The sequence below is a fragment of the Primulina eburnea genome, chromosome 14 (assembly GCF_022965805.1).
Source record: "Primulina eburnea isolate SZY01 chromosome 14, ASM2296580v1, whole genome shotgun sequence".
Taxonomy (NCBI): Eukaryota; Viridiplantae; Streptophyta; class Magnoliopsida; order Lamiales; family Gesneriaceae; genus Primulina; species Primulina eburnea.
This window is the reverse complement of record NC_133114.1, coordinates 30,305,057-30,326,094: the sequence shown is the minus strand read 5'-3', so window position 1 is coordinate 30,326,094 and position 21,038 is coordinate 30,305,057. Positions and strand designations below refer to the sequence as shown.

At 38.8% G+C, this 21,038-nt stretch overlaps 3 protein-coding genes across 5 annotated transcripts; 1 reads left to right on the top strand and 2 right to left on the bottom strand.

Annotated features, from left to right (window-relative positions):
* Positions 1–1,534: 1,534 nt before the first annotated feature.
* LOC140812665 (uncharacterized) lies at positions 1,535–4,490 on the bottom strand. The gene is made up of 4 exons (XM_073171002.1): positions 4,179–4,490; positions 3,648–3,869; positions 2,641–2,753; positions 1,535–2,195 (listed from the first exon to the last, which is right to left on the bottom strand). The coding sequence occupies exons 1-4, from the start codon at positions 4,362–4,364 to the stop codon at positions 1,826–1,828; spliced, it is 891 nt and encodes a 296-aa protein (XP_073027103.1). The 5' UTR covers positions 4,365–4,490; the 3' UTR covers positions 1,535–1,825.
* Positions 4,491–6,797: 2,307 nt separating this feature from the next.
* LOC140811333 (uncharacterized) lies at positions 6,798–7,490 on the top strand. Its single transcript, XM_073169189.1, has one exon. It carries the CDS (start codon positions 6,798–6,800, stop codon positions 7,488–7,490), a length of 693 nt encoding a protein of 230 aa, XP_073025290.1.
* A 9,075-nt stretch (positions 7,491–16,565) lies between these two features.
* LOC140812530 (protein RICE SALT SENSITIVE 3) lies at positions 16,566–19,560 on the bottom strand. Of its 3 annotated transcripts, XM_073170819.1 has the most exons (8): positions 19,451–19,560; positions 18,735–19,323; positions 18,607–18,657; positions 18,248–18,376; positions 17,935–18,040; positions 17,668–17,709; positions 17,524–17,580; positions 16,566–17,443 (listed from the first exon to the last, which is right to left on the bottom strand). In XM_073170819.1, exons 2-8 carry the CDS (start codon positions 18,941–18,943, stop codon positions 16,793–16,795), a joined length of 1,245 nt encoding a protein of 414 aa, XP_073026920.1. In that variant the 5' UTR covers positions 18,944–19,323; positions 19,451–19,560; the 3' UTR covers positions 16,566–16,792. The 3 variants fall into 3 exon arrangements, with proteins under 3 accessions (XP_073026920.1, XP_073026922.1, XP_073026921.1); XM_073170821.1 differs by lacking the exon at positions 18,735–19,323 and having other exon boundaries at positions 19,451–19,469; XM_073170820.1 differs by lacking the exon at positions 19,451–19,560 and having other exon boundaries at positions 18,813–19,436.
* Positions 19,561–21,038: the final 1,478 nt, after the last annotated feature.

Genomic DNA, 21,038 nt, shown 5'->3' with positions numbered 1-21,038 from the left:
TTTGGGCCGATTATTAGATTTGATAAAAGGTCATATAAATTGATTTGTCTTGTTAGCCAAATAATTTCAAGAATCTGATTTAAGTAAAGCAGATGTAATTTAAAAAGGAAAAAAATAATAAGAAGAAAGAAAGAAAGAGAAAGACTGCAAGAAGAGAAGAACATGGATACCTGAAAATTTTAAAACTCTTTGTACCGAGCCAATCTCTTTCCCGATGTTATCCTTAAGTTTGATGGGCATGTTTTCTTTACAAATGGATGAATATTTTGAAGAACAAGAAATAGATTAAGAAATTGCCTATATGTTTTCAATATTCTAACCAAAACAGTAAAGAAAAGATATTGATATCTCAAGACTTTGCTTGAATCATTTATGCCACAAACACACACAGTTCTTAAAATGGAAAATCAACAATTCACCAATAATTGCACCAAGATTATAAGTACGTTCAGTTACACGAGCAAAAGCCCACATATTGTAGTGAAGATCTTTCAGATTTCATTTCATAAATCTGTGACAAATTGCCATCATAAATTATGGCATACATAATTAAACAGAAAGAAAACATGAATAATATTATTACTTAATAATTATAAATCCCATCTGCAGGGAATCACGAATCCATCACTCTGGCTTGGTTTCTTTCTCCTTTGGCTTGCTTTTCTTTGGCTTCATGAAGCAGAAACAAGAACAGCAAGGACACTGGAACAAGAACTTCATCCCTTTATGCCTGCCCGCCTCTGTGCATCAACAATTTCTGACAACTAATTTAAATGTGTACTATTGCTAGAAAAGAAGGCACCTTTGGCTTTGCCTTTTTATTTTCTTTGCTGTCTACTTTTTATTTATAATAATAATAATAATGTTAAATGTACATGCAAAAAAGATAAATATATATTATAATAATATATCTTTTCATCATTGGATTCCAAAAAAATCACTTTCAGATACCAACTCTACCCAAGAAGAATACATCAAACTGGATGGTGGGATGGCCAATCAAATTTTAATATTGGAACTTTATATTTTCGTAGACCTTAAGTGAGGCATTATTTTGTTCTTGAATAGGTTGTTTGTATGCTTTGATTTTATTTGTCTTGAGTTTCAAGATTCCTAGGGTGGCAGGCACTATTGAAGGACTGAATTGTCAATGGCTCTGTTCATATTAAATGCTTTATTAGTTTTTTTATCCATAATTTTGTAAAAATTAAACTCGATAAATTGTATAAAACTTAAGATTTGACATTATGTGAACTATAAGGTCGTCAATTTATTTCATTTTAAGACATCTATAGTTAGAAAGTAGCAAGTTTCTTTCGAGAAGTAAATCTTATTTAAAGACGCAATTAAATCTAAGCAATTTCTATCGAGGGTTGCTTTCAATCTTATACTTGAGCAAATTTGTAAACTCTAATGGTGATCACTTTGCGGTTTGCACTCCCCATGTCCTCACAAAATGACAGACTACGGATAGAATGAAAAAGGTAAGAGTAGAAAAGAATTATATGGACGTCATTCGATATATATATTCATATTACACTTAAGATGGTATTATTGGTATGGATTCATGATTATACAAAAATCTTGTTCCACCAGACATGTTCAGATATCTCACAAGGAACATCCAAGCTACGCAAGAGTTAACGGATCGTCATTACATGAGCAAAGAAAGTTACAGACGAGGAGCTATCGATGCGTAATAGTTCCTACTTTTATTGCATTTGTGAAATAACATATGCTCAGAATGATAAACTATCAGAGGAATAAAAATCTTTGATTTCTAAAGAATTGTTATTACACAACATATATTTAAGCTGCTAGGTGTTCAAAGTCGAGCTGATGGCTTTATTTCCTCGGGCGTCTTACTGTATTCATATACACCGCTGCCCTTTTTTTTCCCGAGACGACCAGCATCAACATACTGCACAAGGAGAGGGCATGGGGAATACTTACTGTCCCCAAGCCCGGTATGGAGGACTTTCATTATTGACAAGCAAACATCAAGTCCAATGTGATCAGCGAGTTCGAGAGGTCCCATTGGATGGTTTGTTCCCAGCCTCATTCCTGCATCTATGTCTTCTTTCGATGCCACTCCAGTGTATAGCACATGAAACGCTTCGTTGATCATTGGCATTAAAATTCGATTAACCACAAAGCCAGAGAAATCTCGAGAACAAATAATCGTCTTACCAAACCTGCAAAATACAGGACTCTGAAGCGATTGCGGAATGTAAAGATACGTGGAGCACTAAAACGCTTGATGGAGGGTAATAAAGTAGTGTAAGGCCGTATATTATTATTCTCATATGTCATAACAGCTTATCCATGCCAAGACTAGACTGACTTAAGTCAATTGTGAAGGAATTCCGACTTTCTGAGACACGGAAACAAATGCCATGGCAAAAAATATAGCATTCAGACTCTAAAACCCCCTTGAAATTTATTGATGTTCACTCTAATTGTTAAAACCAGATGGGGTGCAGCAGAACTCAATAGGTTCAATGGTTTAAGAATCAAGATATTATATTTGCTCCTTAATGTCTATTGAGTGATAAACATAAATGAGAGAGAAAAGTTAACAAGGGAGAAAAAGTGATGGTTATATACTAGCAATGATAAAGCTCGAGTACTTCTTTACACCTCTCCGCCAAGACTTTCGTGGTATTAAAAGTCTTATCTGATGTGTTGGCTCCTCTTATAATCTCAACCAAATTCATAACAGGTGGAGGATTCATAAAATGCATTCCTATCACCTGCAGTTTAAAAAAAAACAAGTGACTTCAATGGCACTTGCATACAGTACACCAAAGTTAAAAAATTAAAAAATGAAAAGATAATTCCAAAGCATCACTAGAATTGCAAATTGCGAAGGGTCAGATGGGTATCAAGTTCATGAATGGTAAAGCATTGCAGATAATCACCAAACAGACTTACGTAACAGATTCTAAAATCTTTAAGTGTTGGAAAATACAACCAAGTAAACATGTGGAAGTTACAAAGTGATTAGCAGAAACATTAAATAGGCTTTCGTTGGAGTCGAAACAATCACATGCTTTTCATTTTGGAAAAGCGGTGTGGATATTTGGCAAAGTACTAGAACACGGGTCAGTTGTCAATGCACAAAGAACATATATAAAAATAGATGTTGAGAGGTAGGAAATCAGTCCACTGCTCTTTTTCCAATTCTATTTCATAGCCTCAATATGGTTGCTATGATCCTATAATTTCAAAATAACTTTTTCAGGGTCCTTGACCACCAAAAAAAAGTTTGTCATAAAGTTTAAGATAGACAGCTAACACCGTCTTTCACTTAGCTCTGAAATTCTTGCACGTTCTACTTAATCATTCTAATCTTTTTCACAATGTCACCGTAGGATTTCAATATTTATTGTTGCGAGAAATCAATTCAATTGCGACATTTTTATCAAGGTAGATTAACAGCAAAAACGGCTGCAGCAAGATTCTATGTTTGGTTGAGAATCTCAAAAATCTTTTCGACATATATTATATGGTGCCATCCACCAACTTTAAGGGTGAGAAATCAATTCAATTGTGACATATTATTTTATATGGTGCAATCCACAAACTTTAAGTGCATCATAAAGTATTCGTTAAGGAATGCATCAATGTCAAGTAGAGTATGAAACCTGGCTGGGGCGGTTGGTTGCAGACCCTAGACGGGTAATAGAAATAGAGCTAGTGTTAGTCGCCAAGATTGCAGAACCTTTAACAATCTTATCCAATTGGGTGAATAAATTCTTCTTAACCTCCTCAGACTCCACAATGGCCTCGATCACAATATCTACAGAACAGAAATCCTCCAAAGCTGAAGTACACCTCAAATTTCGTATAGCTTCAACACCTCTTTCCTGTTAGAAAATGAAGTTACAACCTCAATAGACCGCATAAAATCAGCAAGAGTAAAAAAAACGTACAAAATTATCGTGCACAATCAAGGCACTCTCCACGATCGAATCCGCCACAAATTTTATAAAGGAACAATGCAACCATTAAAATCCCAAACAACCATGTTCCAATATTTCTAGCGGGAAAAAGAAAATTCTACAAGTTAAGCTGATAACCACCAACACATGGTTAATCACCATTCAGAAATCCCCATGCATAAGGGGGCATTCGCAAACGGTGCATATAAATTAAGAATAAAGGGGGACCTTCACCTTAGAGAGGTTACTCTTGGAGACGAGGCGTTGGATCCTGGAAGAGATTGATTGGTGGGCTCTAGTGAGAACACCGGCATCGGAATCGTGAAGCCATACTTCAAGCCCGTGCACAGCAGCCAGTTGGGCTATTCCGGAGCCCATTTGGCCGCCTCCCACCACCCCAACGCTCCGTACGTAAGCCATGGTGAACCAACAACCACTAGACAAATCCACCACGGTCAATCCGGTTAGAACCTAGTAGTGATCGAAGTTGCCAAAACTCTGCGTTCCATAGACCTGAATTTAGATTTTTGTCTGCTCGTTGGGCCAATTTGAATACTAGGTTCAAAAATGTTGGCTTTAACGTTCTAACAGGTCCAGGATAAGTGGGCCGGATTTTGGTCCGATCCAAGTGTATTTAAAGATTGATTTTATTATCTAGTTTCTTTTATGTACACCAAAAAAAAAAATTCAATGAGGTATATGTAGTTTTTTATATATATAAAAAGAATACCGCCCCTAATACATATTTAAACTTCCATTATACGGAAAAATAAGCACACATGCATCCAAAAACTTGACATCTTTCAAAAAATTTCCAGATGAAGTAACAATGGCAACATATCCTCTTTGATTTACTATAAAAATACTCACTCTAAAGATATGTCACAAGGGTTTTTCCCCCCTCAGATTTGTTTCATGTCAAATAAAGAAAATTTGCATAACTTTGACAAAATTCAAATGAAATTCAAATCCACTACATGCCAAGTTATACAATTTCAATTGTAATTATAATGGATTTTAAATACACTAAAAATCGGTGTCATTTGAAATTCATCCATCAAATTTTTTCTAAATTAAAGGCAAGATTAGTTGTCTACGCATGAATGTATAAAATTAATTTAGTGGAACTCAAAAGTAGCCTAGAAACGTGACAATGGAACACCTAGGGATGAAATAAATCAATAGACAATCGGTAGAAAAAGAGACCAAATTTTATGTAATGTTTTTTCTTTTTTCTTTCCCTGAAAACATACTATGTAATGTTCATTAACGTACATGGACCCAAAGGGAACCCGTGAGGGGAGACAAGAGGAGTCGCGGTGTTTGGTTAAGGATTAACAAAAAAAAGCATTGATCCAATTCTTAATTGAAAGAACTATTACCCCTCTGGCTTTCTAACTAAAATACGCAGCACCCACTTTCCCTTTTGGCTTCCACATTTAAGGAAGATGAGTTTAATCCATCATTACTTGGTCTTAGTTTACACTTGGGTTGACATATATTGGATACACAATTTATATTAATTTTCCTTCAAATATTCTTTAGGTTTCCACTTCACTCGATTGATAAAGGTGACATAATTTATAATATAGTCATTTATATACATTAAAAAAAAAATTGGTAAAGTTGGTATGAGTTTTAATATACAGTAGTTTATATGTACATATTATATTAAAATTTGGAATATTTTTCAATATTGGTTTGGCATATTTGACTTTATTTGATTTTGATTATCTATAATATTAAATTTGAGTATTGTGTGTTATATATATTTGTAATTTTTGCAATTTTAATCTTATATTTTCCTGATTTGGAACTTATGTTACAGCTACGTGACTCTAATTAATATGACACTGATGTGTATAGTATCATATCCTCACTTCTGCTAAAAAATATTAAATTTGTCAAAATTGAAATATACATGACTTATATTTTAACAATACAATATATATGACTAAAATTACAAAAAAACTACAAGACTGAAATTACATTTTTTCCTATTAAAAATTTCAGATTTTTTTTGGATTCAAAAATTAAAGAATCATGAGAAAACCAAAAGCAAAAGCCAAAAATTTGAGTTAGCTTTAAGAAATTATCGTGTTTGGTATTTCAAACAATAATATTGAAGAGCTTAGAGATCATAAGCAAATGATTTTTCATCAACTAAGATATAACTGAAAAATATTGCACAGGAAAATATATGCATATACATATATTTGTATATATATATGTGTGTGCACGAACGATGATATCTTTTTTGTATCCTTCAAAATTATTTTAATTTAAACCTGCTTTACATTGTTTATATGACTTTCCCCCCCCTAAATCAAGGACATCCTTTCTTTCTTTCTTTCTTTCTTTTTTTTTTTTAAAAAAAATTATGACATTGCATAATGCACGAGCGATCAAATTCTTTTTAACCTGAAATTGGTGAGATTGCAAAAATTTTTGGTACAAATAACTGCTAACATACAAGAAAGATTTCACGCAATAAAAATATTGTATCATATATCATTGAATTAAAGCAAAGATTTGAAAACTTATATGATCTGGTATTAAAGACATAATTATGAGCCGCACGCTCCATGTATCATCTCTGATTATACTTTACCAAAAATATATATAATACTTTAGTAAACAAATTAAATTACACGTATCCCCATTATGTGCACCACCAAAGCTTAGCATACTTGGGGTCCCCTTTGAAGCAAAAAGAGCCAACCCTCACAACTTTTATTTTTTTATTATATATATCATTTGTAAGATCGAGTTACATATAAATCATGCACCACAAGTCTTAATTTGTCACACACCGAAATCATCAAAAACATTCATTTATCTGCACAGAATTTCATGGAGAATCGCCGGATAAATTATAACATTTCACCGGATGACAAGTTTTCGTTCCCGGTTATGATTCCGGGCAAGGGCAACGTTTCTGATCAGTTCGAATTCGGTTGTGTGACGACGCCTGGTTCCCCAAATTCTCCTGCCGATCATCTGTTCTTTAATGGGAGACTTCTACCTCATGTTTTTCCGATTCAAACATCAAATAACCACAACTTTTCGTATTCAAGATCCACGAGCCGGACAAGCAGCACGGGAAGTAAGGATTCTTTGATGTCTTCACGCAGCAACAGCACGAACAGCAGGAGCAGTAACTGCAGCAGCGCAAGAACCAGCACCAGTATCGATCAGTCCAATCCCGAATACAGAAAAGTATCGAATATGGCCAAAAAACAAAGGAATAATCATGTCAGGCCGGGTTTGAATACTCATGAGCAATTTGGATCTTCCCAGAAATGGCAATTCATCTCGGCGGCTCCTGTGTTAAAGCACCAGGGATCAAGGTCAAGAAAAGTTGACTATGTTCTCGAACCAAAGGGATCCCGGAAGTCGAAACGGCCCGACGACGATTATGGCGGGGTGAGGCCGTGGTTTGGCAAAAGGGTTTTGAAGTCGTTCGTTTCCGCATGTAAAGAATGCCATGCAATCAAGACGACATCTCAAATTGGGGATGTTTTGCCAAGAAATTTGGAGGTGTAGCTAAATTAAGTGTTACTTTCCTAGCATTAAGAGACATGCAACCTTTGTTTTGATTTTCCAGCACTGATTTCTCATCTTTCAAAATAAAAGCAGATGTGATAATCTATTTTTACCTTTTTTCTCCAAGTAAATTTTCAGCCGTATCACATCTCCCAACAAAATTATAATTCTTTTTACTTAATTTTTTTAATCATTTCGCAGAAATACTGCATTAATTAATGATATTATATTCAAAGATATTCTGTATATATAGATGGATGGGACAATTGGATCATATAGATGATAAACGTGATACACGGTATATATACTTGGCCAGTTTTAGTTTTTAAACCCCATTAGTTTCACTATTGCTAGTAAAATTAAATTATAAAAGAGGCGTAGAATCTGGAAAAATATACAACATCGACACTTTCTGTAGTAGCCCGAATGCCGAATTGGGTAATTAACGGATTAATGGTGATTAATCATGATCGGAAGGTCCGAAGATGGTTCGGAAGCACCGAAGAGTTCGGAAGGTCCGAAGTGAGATCGGAGGATCCGATCATTAGGTGTCAAGAGTTGATCGACACGTGGGAGTTCGGACGTTCCGAAGTGTAGGTTCGGTGGATCCGATCATGAGGTGTCAAGAGCAGCTGGACACGTGCATGTTCGGACGGTCCGAAGTGTATGATCGGAGGATCCGATCATGAGCTGTCAAGAGCCAGTGGACACGTAGCGTTCGGACGTTCCGAAGTGGTGTTCGGAGGATCCGAACATGGCCTATAAATAGTGGTCGGATTTCCTCATTTTGACTCGCCAATTCAGAGAGTTCCATAGCATTTCAGTCGTTTCTGACAGGTTCTAGTCTTGTTCCGAGATTTGGGCACTAGCGGGGAGCTGCTGGTCTTGTAGCAGAGCTGTGCTCTAGTTGGGAGCTAGCGGCATCAGCGGGCTAGCGACGGACGAAGGTTTGGAATTTTATCAGTATTTATCTCAGGATTATCTAGTTAAGTCTGGTAGATAAGTTTAGTGATGGTTTTCACTTGATGAATAGGCTTGGATTAGACCTGTTGTCTGGTTGTTCCAGTGGATTAGGATTGCTGTGATAGAGGTACGAAAGTACTATCCGAGATATCCTGGTTGAGTATACATTCATATATGTGTTGCATGATTATGTGGTGCATTGATATATGTCATATGATGCATGCTATTATGTCACGTTTATTACTGCACGTTGCATTTCATGTTGAGCCGTATTCTCCTTCGAGATAGCCTTTGCTGTTGAGCTGTATCTCTTTCGAGATAAGCTATATCTTGGGGCCGCTCAGCCCTGTCTTGTGGACGCATGGACACCGAGAGTACACAGTGGCCGACGGGTCGGGAGGGCTTCGGTGGTCCGGGACATTTTAGGTCCACGTCTGTCTTGTAGTGGATGCAGTGACCCAGAGGTTGGACCGCGCGGCACTATCCACTTGGCGCCTCTAGACTGAGCATTGTTAAGATCCTTTTGTGATTCCTGTTTCTTGACTACCCCGGTATCATGATCATAGCATGTGCATTTCATATAGGTCTGTATACTCATATTTTTGTACTGGGCGTTCTTATCGCTCACGTCCTCGGTTTTGTTTATCTTGGACACCCCATTCCCTCGGGGCAGGTCTCAGGTTGGATGGTTCCGGAGGAGCAGGAGGAGGACGTTGAGTAGCCGGTTGGTTTAGTTTCGGTATCATTTGATTCGATATGGTTGTACCAGATATTCTTTACCTTATTTTGAGTTGTTCTAGAGTTCGTTTGGGTTGTATAACTATCTTTTGTTAGTTGTTTCCGCTATTATCTCTGATTAGTAATTATTAAGTTAATTGCATGCTTAGTTTTCAATTAGTAGGTGATTCTGGAACGGGTCACTACATTTATGGTATCAGAGCATGCGTATGATTTTGGGATATAGATTTTGTTTTGGGATTTCCGTTGACCATTTTTCCCTATTCTATCTTGTAGCGATGGCTGACCATTTTGATGACGGGAGTAGTCAGGGGAGTGTAGGTCGATGGGGTGACCAGGATGATCTTAGGCGTCACCATGAGCATCGTCATCGTCGGGATGGTCCTAGGCGTTTCGATATGCATCGTTTCATGCAGATGGGGCCTAAGCCTTTAGTTGGCGGTGAGACTCCCGATGATGCGGAGGATTGGTTAGAGCGCATGGAGAGTTGTTTCCGCGCATTCCAGTGCACCGATGAGCAGAAGATGGAGACCCTTAGTTTTCTTCTTGAGGGCCGTGCTCGCAGGTGGTGGCGATCGACTTCTGCGCCGATAGTTCAGTCTCAGGGTAGAGCGACTTGGGCCGATTTCCGTGCAGCGTTCATGCAGCTGTACTTTCCTCCAGCCCTTCGCCAGGCCAAGACGATTGAGCTCTTGAACCTGAAGCAGGGGAGTATGTCTGTTGATGAGTATCAGCAGAAATTCTTTGAGTTATTACCCTTCGCTCCTCATATCAGTGGCAGTTCTGAGGCCAAGTATGATCATTTCCTCCAGGGCCTTAATCAGGAGATCTTTGATCGAGTCACTGTCTGTGATAATCCTACTTCGTACGATGGGTTGGTGAACCGGTGTCGTCAAGCAGAGATCAGTCTCCAGCGTGGTAGGGCTATTCTTTCTTCTAGACCTCCGAGTACTTTGAGGCCTCGATCTCAGTCGTTCAAGAAATCTGGTTCGTCTTCTTCGGGATCTAGATCTCGATCTAGCGGTGTTTTCCGCTTTGGTAAGAAGAAGGAGTCTTGTGCGCATTGTGGGAAGAACCATCCATCGGAGCAATGCCGAGTAGCCGCAGGAGCTTGTTATCAGTGCGGAGAGATGGGGCATATTAAGAAGAATTGTCCTCAGTTGCGAGGTGGAGCAGGATCTGGTTCTGGATCTCAGGCGACTGTTCAGCAGAGGAGGCAGGGTCAGGCAGTGGGTAGTTCGAATCTTCGACCTCGTGCCCAAGGTCAAGTTTTTGCGTTGAACCAGGATCAGGCTGCAGACGAGACCGAGAGAGTCATAGCAGGTACTTTTTGTTTATGCGGTATTCCTGCTTTTGTTCTTATAGATACCGGAGCATCTCATTCATTCATTTCTGCACGATTCGTTAAACGTCATAAGTTACCGTATGTTTCTCTAGACGTCATTCTTTCTGTTTCTACCCCGATGGGTCATTCGATTTTAGCCAAGCGTCTAGTGATGGGTTGTCCTTTAGATTTTGAGGGTAACGAGTTGACTGCGAATCTTATGATTCTGGAGATGGAAGATTTTGATTGTATTTTGGGTATAGACATTTTGACTACCTACCGAGCTACTGTGGATTGTTACCAGAAGCTTGTTCAGTTTCGTACGACTGAGAACTCTAGTTGGTTTTTCTATGGTGAGGGAGCGCGACCTCCGATGCCAGTAGTATCTGCTCTGAAAGCCTGTCGTGCTTTAGAGGCGGGCGGGGAAGGCTACCTCATCTATACAATTGATACGTCCACAGGTAGTGTTGGTATAGAGGATATTCCAGTGGTTTGTGAATTTCCTGATGTATTTCCAGAAGAGATTCCTGGTTTTCCTCCGGTTAGAGAGGTGGAGTTTGGCATTGAATTAATGCCAGGGACTGCACCGATTTCTCGTGCCCCCTATCGTCTGGCTCCGTCAGAGATGAGAGAGCTGAAGCAGCAATTGCAGGATCTTCTTGATAAGGGTTATATTCGCCCGAGTGTTTCGCCTTGGGGAGCTCCAGTCTTGTTTGTCAAGAAGAAGGATGGATCGATGCGGTTGTGCATTGATTATCGCCAGCTGAATCGGGTGACGATCAAAAACAAGTATCCATTACCCCGTATTGATGACTTGTTCGATCAGCTTCAGGGTACTTCTGTTTACTCCAAGATCGACTTGCGATCAGGTTATCATCAGATGAGAGTCAGAGATGATGATATTTCCAAGACTGCATTTCGTACTCGTTATGGGCATTACGAGTTTCTAGTTATGCCATTCGGATTGACGAATGCGCCAGCGGTGTTCATGAATCTGATGAACCGAGTCTTCCGAGATTTTCTGGATCAGTTTGTGGTGGTTTTCATTGACGATATCTTGATCTATTCTCATAGTGTGGAAGAGCATGTCCAGCACTTGAGGATTGTGTTGCAGATTCTTCGCGAGAAGCAATTGTATGCTAAGCTGAGTAAGTGCGAGTTCTGGATTGATCGTGTAGTATTCCTTGGTCATGTGATTTCCAAGGAAGGAATTTCTGTGGATCCCAGCAAGATTGAGGCAGTGCTAAATTGGTCACGACCTACGACGGTGGCTGAGATCCGTAGTTTTCTAGGTCTAGCAGGGTATTATCGTCGCTTCATCGTGAATTTCTCCCAGGTAGCTAGACCTTTGACGCAACTTACTCGGAAGGATGTTCCATTTGAGTGGTCATCTGAGTGCGAAGATAGTTTCAGAGAGCTTCGTCGACTTCTGACTTCTGCACCTGTTTTGGCGTTACCGTCAGGATCTAATGGTTTCAGTGTTTACACCGATGCCTCTTCTCAAGGCTTAGGGTGTGTGTTGACGCAAAACGGTCATGTGATTGCTTATGCTTCCAGACAGCTGAAATCTCACGAGGAGAAGTATCCTACTCATGATCTAGAGTTGGCAGCTATTGTGTTCGCGCTGAAGATTTGGCGTCATTACTTGTACGGGGTTAAGTTTGAAATCTTTACTGATCATAAGAGTCTGAAATATCTGTTCACTCAGGCTGAGTTGAACATGAGGCAACGTCGTTGGATGGATTTGCTGAAAGATTATGACTGCGAGATCAAGTACCATCCAGGATCTGCAAATCTCACAGCTGATGCTCTTAGTCGCAAAGTGAGAGTTTCTGCACTTCAGACCAGTGCTATGATTAGTACTATTCAGGATTGTTGTTCGTTGGGATTTAATTTCAAACATCGGAAAGGTATGGAGAGCATTCGTGTTGCTACCATTTTATCTGAGCCAGCCTTGTTCGCTCGGATTCGAGATGCTCAGATGTCTGATCTCAAGACTCAGAGATTAGCTCGGTTAGCGGGTGGAGATAGCGGTTTCCATTATCAGTCTAATGGTCTTCTGTGTTTGTCTAATCGAGTTGTAGTACCAGAAGATGATAATTTGAGGGAGGAGATCTTATCTCATGCTCATCGAAGTAAGTTGAGTATTCATCCAGGAAGTAATAAGATGTATAAAGACTTGAGGACACGATTTTGGTGGAAAGGGATGAAGCGCAGTGTTTATCAGTTTGTTTCCAAGTGTCTTGTTTGTCAACAGGTTAAGGCAGAGCACCGTCGACCTGGAGGATTATTGTTGAATCTACCTATTCCTGAATGGAAGTGGGAGCATATCGCGATGGATTTCATTACTCACTTGCCATTATCGTCGAGGAATAGTGACGCTATTTGGGTAGTGGTGGATCGACTCACCAAGTCTGCTCATTTTCTGTCTTATAACCGGGATTTCACTTTCGATCGTATGGCTCGATTGTACATTCAGGAGATTGTACGTTTGCATGGAGTGCCTGTCAGTATTGTCAGTGACAGAGATCCTCGTTTTACCTCACGGTTTTGGGGTAGTTTCCAGTCAGTTTTGGGTACTACACTGAGTCTGAGTACTGCTTATCATCCGGAGACTGACGGTCAGTCAGAGAGGACTATCCGTACGCTTGAGGATATGTTGCGAGCCTGTGTTATGGATTTCGGACCCGCTTGGCAGGATCATTTGCCTTTGATTGAGTTCGCGTACAACAACAGCTACCATCGTAGTATTGGTATGGCACCATTTGAGGCGTTGTATGGGCGACGTTGTCGTACTCCTTTATTCTGGGACGAAGTTGGTGAACGACATGTTGAGGGACCGGAGTTAGTCCAGCAGGCTATTGATAAAGTTGCAGTAATCAAGAAGAGGATTAAGATTGCCCAGGATCGACAGGCTAGTTATGCGAACACCAAGCGGCGACCTCTTTATTTTCAGCCAGGTGAGAAAGTGTTTCTCCGAGTTTCGCCTTTTCGCAGGATTTTGAGATTTGGTCTCAAGGGTAAGCTATCTCCGAGATTCATTGGTCCTTTTGAGATTCTAGAATGTGTGGGAGATTTAGCTTACAGGTTAGCATTACCTCCGTATTTGTCCGGTATTCATGATGTGTTCCACGTATCTTTGTTGAGACGATACGTAGCAGATGAGTCTCACATCTTGCATCCCTCTGAAGTTCAACTTGAATCAGATTTGTCTTACGTGGAGCGACCAGTTCAGATTCTCGATCGCAAAGACAAGGTGTTGCGGAATAAGATCATTCCTCTTGTCTTAGTACAGTGGCAGCGCAGAGGCACTGAAGAAGCCACTTGGGAGTTAGAGAGTCGTATGCGTTCAGAACATCCAGAGCTCTTTTGAGTTTTGCTTTGTATATGTTTGTGTTTTTCAATTGTAATCGAGATATCAGTTGTATTCAACAACAATTGAGATATAATAGCGATGTTGTTATTTCGTTTTGTTCATTCTCTAAGCCTGATTTCGAGGACGAAATCTTTTAAGGGGGGGAGAATGTAGTAGCCCGAATGCCGAATTGGGTAATTAACGGATTAATGGTGATTAATCATGATCGGAAGGTCCGAAGATGGTTCGGAAGCACCGAAGAGTTCGGAAGGTCCGAAGTGAGATCGGAGGATCCGATCATTAGGTGTCAAGAGTTGATCGACACGTGGGAGTTCGGACGTTCCGAAGTGTAGGTTCGGTGGATCCGATCATGAGGTGTCAAGAGCAGCTGGACACGTGCATGTTCGGACGGTCCGAAGTGTATGATCGGAGGATCCGATCATGAGCTGTCAAGAGCCAGTGGACACGTAGCGTTCGGACGTTCCGAAGTGGTGTTCGGAGGATCCGAACATGGCCTATAAATAGTGGTCGGATTTCCTCATTTTGACTCGCCAATTCAGAGAGTTCCATAGCATTTCAGTCGTTTCTGACAGGTTCTAGTCTTGTTCCGAGATTTGGGCACTAGCGGGGAGCTGCTGGTCTTGTAGCAGAGCTGTGCTCTAGTTGGGAGCTAGCGGCATCAGCGGGCTAGCGACGGACGAAGGTTTGGAATTTTATCAGTATTTATCTCAGGATTATCTAGTTAAGTCTGGTAGATAAGTTTAGTGATGGTTTTCACTTGATGAATAGGCTTGGATTAGACCTGTTGTCTGGTTGTTCCAGTGGATTAGGATTGCTGTGATAGAGGTACGAAAGTACTATCCGAGATATCCTGGTTGAGTATACATTCATATATGTGTTGCATGATTATGTGGTGCATTGATATATGTCATATGATGCATGCTATTATGTCACGTTTATTACTGCACGTTGCATTTCATGTTGAGCCGTATTCTCCTTCGAGATAGCCTTTGCTGTTGAGCTGTATCTCTTTCGAGATAAGCTATATCTTGGGGCCGCTCAGCCCTGTCTTGTGGACGCATGGACACCGAGAGTACACAGTGGCCGACGGGTCGGGAGGGCTTCGGTGGTCCGGGACATTTTAGGTCCACGTCTGTCTTGTAGTGGATGCAGTGACCCAGAGGTTGGACCGCGCGGCACTATCCACTTGGCGCCTCTAGACTGAGCATTGTTGAGATCCTTTTGTGATTCCTGTTTCTTGACTACCCCGGTATCATGATCATAGCATGTGCATTTCATATAGGTCTGTATACTCATATTTTTGTACTGGGCGTTCTTATCGCTCACGTCCTCGGTTTTGTTTATCTTGGACACCCCATTCCCTCGGGGCAGGTCTCAGGTTGGATGGTTCCGGAGGAGCAGGAGGAGGACGTTGAGTAGCCGGTTGGTTTAGTTTCGGTATCATTTGATTCGATATGGTTGTACCAGATATTCTTTACCTTATTTTGAGTTGTTCTAGAGTTCGTTTGGGTTGTATAACTATCTTTTGTTAGTTGTTTCCGCTATTATCTCTGATTAGTAATTATTAAGTTAATTGCATGCTTAGTTTTCAATTAGTAGGTGATTCTGGAACGGGTCACTACACTTTCCTTGCAGGATTTTAGGAAATTAAAGCCAATTTTTTCCTCAAATCCAAGTCAAAGAAGAATCAGCGGTCATAAAACATCCAAAAGTAAGGATTATTCCATCCTACCCTGCAGACACTATCAAAGGACTGGAATTTTTTCTGGTCCAATTTTTTTTTTAATTTTTTTTTCCTCATGAAGTGGAATCTCAACCATTGATATGAGGTGTGGGCACTGCACCCACACACAGGATCGAACTAAACAGGTAAGTAAATCCCGATCGATGCTCTATTTTGAGGAATGGCAAATCTTGTTGGAAGCCCAACTAAATTGTTTAACAACACACATTGTGAACACAAAATCATCTATGATTAAGAATTATAATATTAATTTTTTAAAATAAAATATTGATTTAAACAAATTATTGGAGTAAAAGAAACCCAAAAAATGGTAGGTTGGCCTAGCTGGCCAATTGTGGCCCAGACGGATTCAACATTCGAGACATATAGGTCCTGATAGTATACATTTATTCAATCGCAGATATTTTTGAAATCGTTTCAATGTTAATCGGTTTCTTTGATTTGAGCTAAGGTCACATGCGAAATAATCTCTTGATTAAGTTATTATGCAACTTCAAATAACAAAATTATGAGCTATAAATTAAAATCCCACGTTATATTTATATGTGGGCATCACATTCAAATATAATTACACAATCCAAATCCCAATACAATTTACCATTCACTTCGGCTCGGCGCACATAGAAACTAGCCACAAATCCAAAAAACAATGATAAAATAGCATGACAAGCTGATAACAATTGAATCAACACATGCATGCCTCTGCTTTAACTATGAATACAGAAATTTTGAAAATATTCAAAGATCGAGATTCACTCGACGATACCATATGTAAAATACGTAATCCATACATGTCTATATATATATATATATATATATATATATATATATATATATATATATATATATATATATATATATATATATATATTGTTTTGAGTTAAGTTCGTGTATATAATTATTAGTGGGTCATGTTGCTGATAAGTGATAAATGATAATTGACAAAACAAGAAACTTTACGTTCCTTATTTTTTTTTTCTCATTTAACATCATCCCCTCTTTCGATATATAGCTAATTTTCATCGGCAATTAAAAGTCCATACAGCAAAGATTGCCCAAGTATTGAGAGAACAAATAAGTACAAAACTATAAAAAGTACTAATACGAATAAAGCAAGCATCAAACTACACCATAATCCACATTCCTCTCCGTAGTAATTAGTCCAAGAAAGTTTCCATAACATCAGAGAACATCCCTGGTTCGTGCCTATACTCCCCGGTATCATGTCCATGGTGATCTAGAGAAGTTGAAGCAGAAGATGAGGCTGACATTCTTGCAGGCAATGTGAAGCTCCTTTTGAACTTGCCCTCCATCTTAGGATGTCCATCCAAACTCAAGAATTCACTAGCATTTCCAGAATCATTGTTATGCAAATTCAAATGATCAGAATTTGGATCGAACAAGAGCTTCGCTTCATCTGTTCTTCCAGTAAGTGCGTTAAAAAAAGTCAAGCCATTAGGCCATTTGAGGTCATTTTCGTGATCTCCAATCATATCTCCCATCCGGGTATCAGATGAATGAGGGTTCAAAAACATATGTGCTTCATTTTTCGATGGTGGAAGACCGAGTCTAGCCGAGTTTTGGAAACTTGGAGATGCCAGTAATGGTGGTATTGCAGTTCTAGGCCCCCAGTTAAACAAGGGAGGCTGTGGTCCAATAGGTAAAGATGGCTGTTTTAGAGGAACCGTGGATGAGGATGAAGCGTTACGGGTCGACGAAAATAGCTGGGATAGATAAAATCCAGACTGATACCCTAAGGATTCAAATGTGTGCCTCATTCTTAGCACAAAATGAAGGTCTTCTGGAATCTGAATGGGATCAATCAAGTGTTAATACGTTTATATAGTTCATTGAAATACATAATATCACACAAAACATTAAAACTCACTATCTTGCAAGAACCAAGCTGCAATAGACCATGTCCAGCTTGAATAACAGCTATGGTCTGCTAAAATATCAAAGTTTCTCAACAATGGAAAAAAGAAAAGAAACCAACAGTATAACTAAATATATGTGAACTACAGAATCTGACCTCAATCCCTGACTCAAACTGATCAGTCCATTCAGGAGGTAACTGCATTTAATACAAAGGTGGGAGATTCATTCATTTCAATCACGCAATTTTCAGTAATTTTACCATTTCAATAATTGGGGCAGTGAAATTTCGTTTTCCTACAGTCAAACTACTGCCAAGAACTGGTACAAAAGCATTTATTACTCGGAAAGTGGATCTACATAACTAACAACTCTGCAACTTATTCAAAAAAAACAAACAAATTTCTTCGATGTAAAAACATACAGCGTCAAATGAACTCTGCCAGTAGTTGGAGATATTTGGTTCACACTCTGTTGGCTCTTTGAAAACCCATTTATGACACTTATCAGAAGCCACTTTGCCCATCAACCTGCAACCCATTTTCCCCTAATCAAAAATATGCTCATTAAACAAAAACACATACATATAAAATATATAAAAAGTGATTTTTTTTGTAATTATGTGCCATTTGTTCCTAATCAGAACTCCACTCATTTGGGGTCAAAATTTGAGAGAGAGTGAGGCAGAAAAATATCCCATCCTAACTCTAAAACAAATGCACCTACCAAGTACCCACCCTTCTCCATAATTATATAATTGAATGGACATTTTGCTGAAGGATTTCCTGACAGGATCCTCCACATCCATTTCATCCAAGCAGTCTGGAATTCTGCCTCTGCAGAAACCATCTTCCCACATCAACATCCTGCCCAAAGAAACAAAAGAAATATAAAAAAGACAAGAAAATGAACTTGAAGGCACCTCAAATACACTCCATAGGAATATCAGCAAGAAAAAAAAAACCTCCACACAAAAATCTTTTATCTAAGCTCCCCAGTTGGCCAGTTTCATTTGAGTTTCATTTGAGTTTGAGCGATGAAAGTAAATTAAGTAATTAAGCTAATTAATCATGGAGACCCATGAGCATGTACTCACAAGCTACCACTATCGTCTCCCACTTTGCAACCACTGCCACCTCTGACTCTCCTGCAATAAACGCAAGAAACCCATATGAGATTCATCGTCCACATCAAGAAATTGGGGGGGATTACATATAAACTTACATCAACAAACTCCACACACAAGTTGACGTTAAAAAAATTAAGGTTCTAACAACAGAGAGTGAGACAAGAAACAAATACGGGCGAGGGCGAATGGTCCAGAAAACAGAGTACGTCCAGTCTGAGTTGAGGCAGACGCTTCGGAGGGCCTCATGAAGGGCCATCATTCCTACTGCGTCTTTGCTCCTGTCTGTTGCTCCCGAGCCCACCATTTTCTCTCTTTCTTGCTTTTCTATTTTTCCCCTAATTCTTCCAAGTTTCCAAGATTTACAACCGCGAAACTACGTATATATAATCCTTCGGTTCTATATTCTTTGCACGCAGTTAAACTCGAAAATGGCACGCAATTACCAGCCGAAAATGGGGAGAAAGAGCAGTGAGTTAACAGTTTGTGGATTCATATCCTCCATCTCTCTCTCTCTTACCTTGTTATTCCTACTCCCTGCATCTCTGTTCTCAACCTTTTACTGCATTATCGCTAAGTTACATACAAAACAAGAGCGGTACAATTATATGGGTCACGCAATGCGAGTGCGTGTGCGTACGACTAAGAATTGTATGGGGATTTCGAGGTCCTTGTCTACGCTTTCCTCTAAACAATTTACAAAAAATCACAGTAAGCATCTTATTTATGAGCAGATTAATTCAGAAACATTTGAGATAAAAGATTTGCAGAGTGGAATAAATAAATTATTCCCGCATTCGTATACTTTGCTTACACTTGGGTATTCGGATGAAAGGGGAGTGTAAACTTTCCAACTTGCCAGAGGAGTGGGGACACCTCTTATCCCGGTTCTCATTCACAAACCAAAGAAATTTAGCATCATTAGCTGTACAATTTTTTCTAGTATGGTTTATATTGGTCAAACGAACTGACTCGATATATATTAATTAAATAAAATATTATTTTTTCATAATTTGAATCTGGTTAAAAATAATTTTTATAAAATTAATACGTGAAATTATCTCACGAGAGTTTTTGTATTTTTCGAGTTCAGATGACAGTTGAGTCTCGAATTCGTCACTATATATATAATCATTTTTGAAAATTATGGTTTTTTGGGAAAAAAAAATATATTAACTCAATTACATAAATAACCCAATTTCATAAAATATGATATATATATATATATATATATATATATATATATATATATATATATATTTGATTTATTATAAATTGTATTATGCGCATATACTTTGCATTTTGCAAATTCAACCTGTGTTCTACCAGATATACCTAGAACATATATATGTTGATATCTCCGGAAGAGCCTGGGTTATAGATGAGTTGGGAAGATAAATGGATTGTCTGAATCGTGGTAGGATTGCTGATTGGGGTCATAAGTTACCAAGCAATTAAGTGTCCGAGAAGTCATTCACCTAGGCAACCAGAGGCCCGAGCCTTTTCGACGAATTCTCGGGTGGTAACTCTCTATCCAAAATGTCTCGATAATAGTATCACACCCGAGTGCGAAAACATATAATATTTTATCTCGATAAACGTACCTGAGAAAATCTTGCTGATTTGACGTAAGAAAAAAGTCAAGACGACGTGACATGAATTAGGTAACGACTACAAGTGGTAAGTAGTCACTGAAAACAAAGAAAAATCATCATCTTCCTTCATATAAATAGCTGGTTTGCTTTGCATTTATTCCATTGACACATATCTTGAAATATATTCACACATATACACCAGTAACATTTATTTCTCTACACTGGTTTTCTTTATCTTCAACTTGCTAACTTAAGCATCGGAGAGGTCACGCCGGACACTCCTTCGACGCCCATTCACACATTCGTTTTCTTGTGTTCAGGTCATAATACAACTCATTTTTCCTTGATCATCTTCACATCAAGATCCGATGGATTGTCCGACTCAACTCATCTTATTCACTCGGATCACATCACTTAACATGATGGGAACGCAACATGGACGATGCAGCGCCGCAAGTGTTGGGCATATTTTGAACAAAACAATAATTTTTCCAAAACTTTTAAAGATCGAGGGTAAAAAGATAAGAAGCAATTCTTATATGTTTTCAGAGAATTTTATTTTCTTTAGTATCTCTATTGTCCAAACATATGATAAAATTATTCGTTTCGAAATAACATTTTTATACAGATTTTGATATTTTTATTTTATGGTTTTTTCCCGGTTTATAGATATAGCTGTATCTTTGCTAAAATTATATCATATTGTATTTATATTGTGCATTTTATTTTGTTCCTAATTAGTCGTTACAATAAATTCATGGGCAGAAGCCTCAGACATGCCTATAGGTAGCACTGGATCAAGTTCCA